A 10,748-nucleotide genomic window follows, 5' to 3' on the forward strand; every position below is an offset into this window, starting at 1 on the left:
AGGCCGCGTTGCCTTGACGACGGCAGGCGCGTGGGCACTGCGAAAGCTGCTGCGCTCTGAGGCGCCGCGGAGTGGACCCTGCGGGCGGGGAGCATGAAGAGCTGGTGCTTGTGTCAGATCTGCACCTGCGGGTGAGACGCGGCCGGGGGGCGGCGGCCGGAGCCTCAGGTGGTCGCCGGGAGGGCAGGGGACGCGGGTGCGGCTCGCTTGGCACCGCCGTCTACTGGGTTTTACTCGTTTCTGCTGTGTAGGCTCCTTGTCCAGGGTGCGCACTGACCTGCCATCTGGCCAGGCAGGTAGATAGGAAGGTGCGGCCAGATTTAAGGCTGATAAAGTGGTGCGATCGGATCCAACTGGGGGACTGGATGCACCCTTTTTTTTTTTTTTAAGGAAGGAAAAGGTCGAGAAAAAGGATGCGACAGAATGGTGTGCAGTCCCTGAGTTTTCAGCTCGTGTTAGGTTTATTTCCTCCTCCAGCTTTCAGTCCCAACCTTACACTCATCCTGTTCCCACCCAGGCAGCGCTCCTTTGGGATCTGAGTCACGGGAAAGGTAGTGGTCGCCACCTTGAGACCCAGGATTTGTCTGTGAGTCCTTCCTAGCAACCTCCCAACGCGGTCAACAGTCTTCTTCCTCGGCTTCACTGTTGACCCAGGGATTAGACCAATACTGGCCAAGTAAATATCATGAATATGTCGCTCCCTTCATATTGTAATCCCCTCCAGAGGAGAATCACTGTATGTTGATGGAATGCAGTCCTCGCCCTAGTTTCATGATAAATGTTGTTTACAATGAACAAGAAGATGTACATGACAAGATAAATTAACACTTGGGGCATGAATCCAAAAGATGTGACGTGCAGAAACTGCTTACATTTTTCCTAATGTTTATACCCAATCCCACACCCTTTCCTGCACAGCTGTCAGGAAATTCGGTCTTCATGACTGTGGGGGTTTGTCCTTCCCCCAGCAGGGCCGGGACCCGGGAGCCGAGGCGTTGCCAGTGTAAGCGTCCTCTCTGGACTATGAACACTGGCCAGGTTCCCACTGAATGGCTCTTCCCGTGACCCTTCAAGAGTGGTGCCACCCTCGCTTTCAGGTTAATGCTTGAGACACAAGGTTCCCTGGCAAAGCTGGGAGCCATGACTGGTTCCTTTCAGCCGGGCCTTCTGAGGTCTGGCAACCTCCTGGCACACTCATACCAAGTGCTGCGAAGATCCCCCCACTTTCCTATGAACCCCTCCCTCTCCTCTTTTTACCTTCCTCCTGTTTTGGGGGGAATCTTTCCCCCTTCCTTTTTTTTTTTTTTTCAGTCCAAGACCATCTCCTTCCCCTTGGAAACCTAAGAAACACTCTCTTTCATCTCTAGAGGGACACCTGTTTTCATCTCTTCCATGGATTGTTTTTTAAAAAGATAGAATAAATATTTTGACTTCAGATAGCGTCTATTCTCTGCCTGGCAACAAGGAAGTACAAAGGTCCCGACTAACTGCTTGAAATAAAGGGGGGCGGGTGGAAACAAGGAGAACAAACAGTAATAAGTCAATATGTTGCCTGTCTCTAGAAGGATCAAGATTTGTCTCAAGACCTCTTCAAGGAAACTGCTGCTGCTACTTTTTCATCTTGCTATTTGAATCTTTTTTTTTCATACCATGTAACTAAATATTTTCAAAATTCTACTTTTTTCACTCTTACCAGTCAACACAAACCATCTCCTAACATAATTTCCTCTGCAGTGTGTATATACAATTGCTCGTGTGAGTGAAACTGTGATGGAGTTATTTTTCTGTTGGAAAACAAAGTGGGAGGATGCTAGAAAACATTGAGAAGTGGTGACAACAACCAACTCTCTTTGCAAACTTGGTCTGAATGAGATTTGGAGAGAGGAGAGAACAGATGATGTTCACAGGATAGGAAATTATTTGACTTATGTATACCTCAAGCTCCCAATGGAAGATTAAAAGAACATATTTCTTTATTCAGTACATCCCTAGAATCTACTGAAAGAAAATTATAGAACCCAAGGTAGAAGTAAACCCATATTATTGAAGAGAATAGAAAAAGGACTTACTAACAGACAAAATTTTAACAAATTTTTGCCATATAGAAAGATGGCAGAAATGCTGACAGATAAAACATAAAGAGATAAATTGAAGTAAATATTCTGAAGTAGACATGGGTACTTGTCTGTCAAACAGGGCCCGAGACAGACTCTGCTCTAAGTCTATAAGGTTAACAGAGGACACATAGAAGGGTAGGGTGTATTAAGAAAGAATGGGAGGGCTGAATCCAAAACACCGATATTGCTGAGCCTTCCCCTGTCAGGCAGCTGACACCCACCCCCAAGAGCAGGGGGGATGAATGCTTCTGCAAGGAATTTAAATTGAGGGTCTAGGAACAGTTAACGCTCCAGACTGGACACCTGCCATGAAAAAAAGAGGATGCAATAAAACAGACTGAAAATTGTGAGTGTATGTGAAACGCAAAGAATATAAAAGCAATAAAGGTCGTAGACACTTCAGGAAAATAAAAAGCTATATGGTTCAAACATGAAGTAAAGTTTAGACTGGTTTTTAAGCATGAAAAGTTGAAAGCACGAAAGACAATTCAATCTCGAAGGTAGCAGCCTCTTACTCTGAACGCTCTGAGGGGCACAGTGTTGAACCCACAGAAAAGGCTCCCCCTGCACTCACTGAGCAGCCTGCGTGTGAACAAAATATCACAGTCACTGCAATGTCAACACTGTGTGCTAGCTTTACAACTTTTCAAAAAATGTTTTTTTGTGATTATAAATAACATGAGGCATAGTATAAAAACTCAAGAAACAAAATCTATAGTATAGTGAAAATCCCTCCTCATCCTACTCCCCATAAGTAACCAATGTTCTTTAAGAGTTGTTTCACATCTCCTTTTAAAAGGGAGAGCGAAAGAGCATACCATACACACTATTCTACAACCCGCTTTTTCATTGTTTACCATCTGCCCATCTTCCAGCAGTTGGAAGGATCAACCTCATCCTTGTTCACAACCACACACTGTCAGCCAGTATGGGTCAGGGTTCTCAGTTATGGGCACTATAATCTACTCTGGCTAGTTTAGGCATAACGGACTTTATGAAGGAGTAGCTGTAGCTCACAGAATTGTGGGAAGAACCAAAGAAACAGTTTTTGACCTAAGCTTTCAGGAAAAACTCCCAAAAATCGCACCGCATAACCAGGCTGCCAGGGGAGCTGCCACGTCAGGAAGCCGCTCTGCACACCAGGACACCAGCTGCCCACTGCTGGCTGCAGGCTGTCTGCCGCAGCCCACCCGCGCAGGCACACGGGATGTCCCCAGGCAGCGCTCTCAGTTAGACTCCCATGTGAGCACCTGCGGCAGGTGGGCAAGCGGCCCCGGAAATTCGCTTGTTAGTTTTTCAGCTTCTGCAGCAGAAGACACACCAAACTCTTGTCAGAGGGAAGCCAGGGTTTTCGCCACATAAGGATACACGTTAACTTTCGCACTGTGTTTGTGAATGCCACTGCAGAGAAAAGAGAAAACGGAAGGATTTTGTTTTTGTGTTTGTTTTTTGTAACCCTGCTCTTAAATTTAGAGATACTGAGTTTATGGAAGGTCTCTGAGTACCATGTAATTATCACACAAAGTGGTTTTGAGGTTGAAAATAATTTTTCAACTTATTTATGTTTGCAGGCGACATCATTGTCCACATGGGACCACGAGGATTTATGAAAATTCTGGCGTGTACTGCCCAACCACTGAGTACTTGGAAAAATATCCTACATATGGCCATGTTCTTCCAGCTCAGAGTCTCAAACCCAAGCAAGAACTTCGAGCATACCGTGGTAAAATGGAAGGAATAACAACATTTAAGTAAATATTGAGAAACTACTTGCTTTACTTATTTTTCTCCCGAGTCTTCTGCTCTGAATAAAGTTGTTTAACTCTTCAAGTTGAACGCTTTCGTGGATTTAAGTTGAACCAACCTCAGAAGCAAGAAACTAGTTGAGTTACAACTTGAGAAAAACAGAATGATGAGAATTAAGTTTGAATAACAGACAGTGAAGAGGGAAATGAAAAGTTCTATTGATTTTTTTTCCCCCTGCTACAATCTCTGGTATTCGCCTGTTTCCTACGGTCAGCCTGACCTAGGGAGCGCGGAGCTTCCTAACTTCTGTCTGCGTCTCCTCTGCTTTTGCGGGCACTGAGCTGGTTCTACACATCGGCCAAGGTGACCTTGTAACATGCAAATCTAATCCTTTCACCTCCCTGCTTAAAATACTCTTATACTTTCCCATTGTACTTATTTATGTATGTATTTTAGAAAAATCAAACGCCATCTTTTTTCCAGTGGCAGCCTGCAGATCTCCGTTACCGCTCTGCAAAGCCTGCCGCACACACCCGTTTCCAGCTGGTCAAAGTCCCCTGTGTCAGCTCCCAAAGCAGCTTCCCATTATCGTTAGATCAGCCTTCTGCTCCCGGAAAGCAGGGACTACGTCCAATCTCATCTCAGCATTCCGTTTCCAGAAACCTAGTACAAACCAACACGTAGTAGGCACTCGATAGTTATTCAGCGGGTGATGAAAAAAAGAAAAAAAAAGTCCTCCTAGGCCGAAACCTTTCATTCGGACCTAGCCTTTTTGATCTCTTTATATATTTGCCAGTGCAATGGGTTCATTATTTTCTTTACTCTGCTAATGGGCGCATTAGATTCCCAGCACAGTCGTAGGCATTAAGTACAAAAGCATCAGTAAGAGGTTCCTACTTACAAGGAACTCATACTTGAGATTTCCCCAGTTGCGGATTTAAAAAATGTTCTCGACGACGACTTCCACTTTTAGCCTTATCCATTTTCTTTTCCTTTCCACCAGAGCTCATTCTGCTTACATAGCACGGGTGACGGCAAAGTCGGGCAGGACATCTGCCCTGAAAGTGTGGCTCTGGACTCGTCAGATGTTTTGGGACATGGCGGGTGAATAAAAGTGCACTGACCCTTCACTGCTTCTTTTTAGAAAGCTGCTCTGGCGTTGGAGATGCGCTTTTTAACTGTTAACTGACCTGCCTAGAGAAACCCGGACTTTCTAAACTTTCTCTGTCCTCTCCCTGTTCTTCTACTCCCCCACTGCATTTTAGCCTGTTGCCCTCTAGCTGGCATTTGGGAAGAGCAAAGAACAACACACAAGTCTGGAGAGGCAGAGGTATGTGATCCCAACTACTACTCATCCACTAAATAACATTTATGAAGCTCCAGGCACTGTACTAGGCACCTGGGAACACAGGAGTGAACAAAAGCAACATGGCCCCGAGCGCTCTGTGCTTGCAGAGGTCGCATCTGGTGAAGGTGGCAATCAGAAACACCCCTCCAAATAAGTATAAACTTCCAACGATGGTAAAACCTATGAAGGCTAGCACAAGGTCGCTTGAGAGCCAGAATAAAAGAGGTTTGACGTTATCAGGGAAATGCAAAGAATGAGCTAAAGCATGAAGGACGTGAAACAATGACCTGGATGAAGTGGGTAAGGAAGCACGTCCCAGGCAGAGAGCAGCACGAGGCAGGAGGAGCCGGGAAAGGAGGACCTGCTGCAGCGGGAGCAGCAAGAGCCGGGGAGCACAGTGCGCATGAGGCGCGTGAGGGAGGCCACGGGGGCCTTTCCTTCTCGGTTTGTGTGTGTGTTTATTTGGGGGGGAGTGGGATATAAGGGAGTTAAAGAAGAGACTAGGGAGAGGAGAGTAAGAATGATCTGCAAAAACTTACATGGGACAGGATAACTCTGGGTGCAATGTGAGAAAGGACTGGGGAGAAGCCTAGAGGGCGTGCAGGCGAGTGCGTTCAGGAAACGGCTGGATGGAACGAGCTATGATGAAAGCTCGGGATGCTATGCTGGTGATGAGACAGGGACGTGGTTAGGTTTTAGAGCTGCTCAGGGGGCGAAAAGCAAGAGGAGTTGGTGGTGAACTAGACGCAGGAAGGGAGTGAGGTGTGCAGGTGAGTCCTAGGTTTCTGGCGGTGCAGCTGGAGGGATGGCAGTGCATTCACTAACTTAGGAACAGGCGAAAGGGCCACGGTTGTTGGAGGAAAACCGTGCACTTGACGAGGGGCCTATTAAGTTTTAAGGTGCCACTGACTATCCGAGAGGCCATTGTAAGCGCTGGTATGGAGCTCAGAGAAGAGGTCGGAGCTGAGGTAGAAATCTGAGCGTCATTTCTATACAGGGGGGAAGTAGACGACTTGTCCTCGGGAGTGAACGTGGGGCGAGAAGAGGAAAGGAGATGAAGAGAGGATTTCCTGGGAACAGAGGGGGCGGGCTGCAGTGGCAGCTACTGCTGGAGAGGCGGAGTGCGGCAAGGGCGAGAGCTGCCTGCGGGACTTACTCACGCAGACGTCTGTGTCCGGCCACCGTGCTGGGCACCAGGCGGAAGTGCGTCACTGGGGCGAGGAACTGGAGCCCACAAGGTGCGCTGTGAACAGGAGAGAGCATTCAGTGAGTCTGGTTTTGTTTTTTGGAGCTTATGGACAGAGAGAGAAAATACTGATTAATTCAAGGTGGTTTAAACAAATCATAAAATGAGAGACACAGTCAGGAGAGTCCAGAAGGAAAAAAAAAAAAAGCAATTCTGAAGAGTTGTGGTCATAGGAGTCGCAGCTCACACACGGCCCTTCCTGTGCTCCAAGCACCTGTGTCTGTGGGCGTCAACCCTTGAAACCGCCCGTGAAGTAGGTGGTATCGTTGTCCTACTTTTTATATTCGAGGAAACTGGGGCCTGGGCAGGTTAACTAAGATGTTGTTCACGCACCTCATGTACAGCAGAGGCAGGGTCTGGGCCCAGGCAGTGTGAGCCCTCAGGCTGCGGTGCCCCCCGCTGGCCCCCGGCCCCCGCCAACCGTGGCGGCTGCAGCCCCAGCCCTGCCGCACGATGCCACACAAGGCCTAGTGCAGCAGCATTACCAGGCGGCCCCGTTCACGGCCAGGGCTTCGGGGGAACCAAGGATGAGCCAGACTCACGTCCGTGGCAGGAGTGCGAGTTCTGTCGCGAGGCCAGAGCTGATGAAAGACGAGCAGGAAGACAGCATGGCTTCCACGAGCAGAAGGGATGCCCCACGGCCTCCTGGAGTCTCCGAGTAGGATGAGTAAGGATGTTGACAAAGCGGACCCGGGGGATACCTTCAAAGTTTTTTTAAGTTCATTAAGCTTCTCACTTGAGATTTCCTTCCAGGTTAGGAAAAAAATCAATTACAGAAAGATTTTATGTATGTAAGATCTAGTAAACTAGGGACCCGTTATAACGATGTCTTGAAAACTAGGATTTTTGATATATTTATTTCTTGAGGCATTTAGTCACTGGATAGGACATGAAGGAATTCATTTCTTTCTTTCAAATCGCTTGTCACCTATCACTATTTTAATGTCTTCTTAAACCTTTCCAGTAAAACACTGGAAAATTCCAATACTGCATTGAAATAATTAGAAGTAAAAGAATCTATGAAGCTATGTTTGAAATTTATATATTTCAGATCAGACTATCGTCCTTATGAAACGGTCCAACAGCCTCGCCACGTACCAGAAGAATATAAACCAAAACAGGGGGAGATTGATCTGGACACCACCTACAAGCGGGATTTTAATTCTTATAAAGTGCAGCCTGTGGCAATAGTGCGGCCTTTGGAGAGACCACAAGTTAAGAAAGGGAAGTTGGACACTGTCCCAACCTATAAAGGTAACTTGTCATTTCAAAAAGAAGGCAACCAAAAACCTAGAACTCATTTCCAGCTTTGACCTCAAAATAACATCAAATCATTATTTTGGTGCATTGCCAAACTTCGTCCTCATGGCTTAGGAAAAAAATTTTTCTCTTTGGTCAAAATAATATTGTATAGTGAACAAAACACCACATGCCTGATTGAGTGTTAAGAGACCTGGATTCCTCCCCCCAAATGCAGCCAAATGCAGCCACTTCCTTAGTTTTCTCTACCTCAAAACATACAAAAACGAAGGATGCCCTTGAACACGCATTGTGTCATATTTGCCACGTGAGTCCACATTTAGTCGGTACCGTTCCTTTCCTTCCATCCCACACCGGGTATGCTAGCAACCGTCTCCAAAGCCAACAAGAGTATAGATTTTAATTCAATGATATCATAACAACATTAAAGGGACGCGACCTAACCATGGTAATTAAAACACAAAGATTGTCATAGTACATGAAGAAAAAAAAGAACCAACTACATGCTGTCTACATAAAACCTATGTGAAATGCAAAGATATAGCTAAGTTAAAAGAATACAAAAACGTATGCCATGCAAACTCTAGTTAAAGCAAGATGTAGGATGGACTATATTAGTATCAGAAAATGTGGCCTTCGGAAATAGTAATATTACCGGGGATTAAGAGGGACATTAGCTAAGGATTCAAAGACCTGTTGCCTCTCTCTCACCAAATCGAGGTTCACAAAAATGAGAATGTGCTGACCCAACTCACCTTCCCCTGCCAGGCTGTCTCACAGGTGTCTGTAGGCCAGCGATTGCCTGTCCTTGGCTCAGGCATCTGCTCTCACCCAAACCTCAGTAGCTTGAGGTGGGAGTAACCGTTCGGTCCCAAACTTGGCCATTTCAGCAGAAATATCTTATAGATGAGGAATTTTTCTCTTCAGATGAGGTATAATAATAAACATTTGCATTTTGGCCTTTCACGTAAACAAGGCAATGGGCTTGAGACTCTAATGCTTTATCTTGTATAACTTCTCTTCTTTATAAATCAATGTTTGCTATTTAGAAGTACAAATTTTGGGGTGAAGTCAATTCGATAGTAGTTCTCAGCTTTCCGCCTTTCTCATCTAAAAATAGAAATCCCAAATGACCCTCAGCTGAAGTGTGAGCACTTGTTTCCCACCCAGGACCCAGGTCAGCAGGCAGGAGTAGAATTAAGATGTTTAACACTAAATCTCACAGCAAGCTCTTACATGTCACTTCCGAGTTGTACACACAACTTCTAACACTTCCAAACGTACACAGTGCAGGTCCCTGGCCTCTGGTTGGCCGTGTCTTTGGAGGGCGCCTTGAAGTCCGTTTCCTGAGGAGGTACACGGAGACCAGTGATCTTTGGGGGATAGGACGAGTCACCCTACGTCTGCCCAAGGGGGCCCGATGATTCCTGCTGCACGAAGGCGCTGGAATTCTCTCTCCTCTGAGGGGTCCCTCCAGAGCACACAGCAACACCCACCTCGCCTTTGCCACGCAGCCGGCCCTTGCTCCTACCTAATGCTGGGTTTTATATAAGGTTTCCTCTAGCATTTTATGAGTTAGAGCAAAAATCCCAACCAGCTCCTGGGTACACAACCATATCTCCTAACTTGTCTCCACCCAAAACACGATCCTTTGGGCTTTCAAAAACTGTCAACACACAGACTCTGGCGTTCCTTTCCTGGCGGTGCGATCAGATGGATCGAATGGAAAGCCGCACGTGCTAAGGGGGTTCGGGGGGGGGATGGGCAGAGCAGAGGAGAGGGACCCGAAGAACAAGGCTGCAGGATAGCAGGGGAGCCCCGCGCTGGGCTAGTGTTTGGGTTTCCAAAGGGGCCGGGTATTTGGCAGTGAAAGAATTAGGTCAGGATACTGACAAGATCGTGGTTTTTCCTAAGTATCTAAAAATTCTCTCTCTCTTTTTTCTTCCCCCCCCAAAGACGATTACAGACCTTGGGACATTCAGAGAAGTGAACTTAGTAAACCAGAACAAACTTACTATCCCCCAACTGTGAAATTTGGAAATTCCACTACATTTCAGGATGACTACGTTCCCCAGGACGTGCAGCCAAGGCAAAATTTTAAACCCGTCTCTGTGGTCCAAGTGCCCACGGCCCCTTTTCATGGTGACACGAGCCATCGCCTCGATTATGTGCCTTATCAGCTCGAAGCCAAGTCTGCTCGGCCCAAAGAAGCTTACAGGCCACCCAACCAACCCTTTGAGGGCCTCACAACTCACCGATGTGCCTTCCAGGGGCTTGTTGGTGAAAGTGCAAAAATCTGCAGGCCTGCCCACGCCGGAGTGACCCGAAATGCCCCGTTTGAGGGAAGCACTGAATTCCGGGAAAGTTTCCAGCCTTGGGAGATCCCACCCCCCGGAGTCAAGAAAGTACCCGAGTACGTCCCCCCTACAGGGGCCATGCAGTTGCAGAGCACCAGCCAGCTCGACTACGTCCCCTACCAGGCGGCGCGTGTTGTCCCCATCAGGCCCGCATCCCACAGGAGGAGTAACAAGTGTCCTTTCCAAGGAAGAAGCACCACGAAGGACGATTTCCCCGCGTGGGAAAGTTGTCGCCGAGGGCTCATTAAAAAGCAGCAGCAGATTCCCCACCCGTCTGGAAAATTCGACGGTTTAAGCACTTTCAGATCTCACTACGTGCCGCACGAGCTCGTTCCGACAGAGAGCTGTAAGCCCGTAAACACGTCCTTTCGGAGTTCCGGTCCATTCGATGACGTGACCATGTACTCCACTGAGTATGCCCCGAAGAAACCGGAGGTCTGCCCTGCCAGCTTCCCGTCTCCCCCGGGCTACGTCTACGAAAACACAAATTCCCGAGGCCACAAATTCTTCCGCAGGATGGTGCCCGCGGCGGGGGCCTGCTAGCCGGCGAGTCCCGTGTACAAGGAGGCTCGCTCAGTGATGTTGGCTTTCCGAGGGCAAAACCGATTGTTTACAGCAGAAAAAAAATTAGGAGAGCGCCAACACAAATCATCTTTAAATTTTTAATCAAGAAA

At 47.4% G+C, this 10,748-nt stretch overlaps 1 protein-coding gene across 2 annotated transcripts; it reads left to right on the plus strand.

The window, feature by feature from the left end:
- Positions 1–51: 51 nt before the first annotated feature.
- SAXO2 (stabilizer of axonemal microtubules 2) lies at positions 52–10,748 on the plus strand. Of its 2 annotated transcripts, XM_054588448.1 has the most exons (4): positions 52–131; positions 3,689–3,868; positions 7,509–7,711; positions 9,674–10,748. In XM_054588448.1, exons 1-4 carry the CDS (start codon positions 94–96, stop codon positions 10,615–10,617), a joined length of 1,365 nt encoding a protein of 454 aa, XP_054444423.1. In that variant the 5' UTR covers positions 52–93; the 3' UTR covers positions 10,618–10,748. The 2 variants fall into 2 exon arrangements, with proteins under 2 accessions (XP_054444423.1, XP_054444430.1); XM_054588455.1 differs by lacking the exon at positions 3,689–3,868 and having other exon boundaries at positions 61–131.

Source organism: Pteronotus mesoamericanus, unplaced genomic scaffold, assembly GCF_021234165.1.
Source record: "Pteronotus mesoamericanus isolate MK-2021 breed Mesoamerican mustached bat unplaced genomic scaffold, CSHL_Meso_final contig_1242, whole genome shotgun sequence".
Taxonomy (NCBI): Eukaryota; Metazoa; Chordata; class Mammalia; order Chiroptera; family Mormoopidae; genus Pteronotus; species Pteronotus mesoamericanus.

Bases quoted from the DNA above. Each gene is read 5' to 3' on its own strand.
- SAXO2 (XM_054588448.1), top strand. From the start codon at position 94: ATGAAGAGCTGGTGCTTGTGTCAGATCTGCACCTGCGG. The intron at 3,869-7,508 runs GTAAATATTGAG...TATATATTTCAG, and splicing joins GAAGGAATAACAACATTTAA to ATCAGACTATCGTCCTTATG. The intron at 7,712-9,673 runs GTAACTTGTCAT...CCCCCCCCAAAG, and splicing joins CACTGTCCCAACCTATAAAG to ACGATTACAGACCTTGGGAC.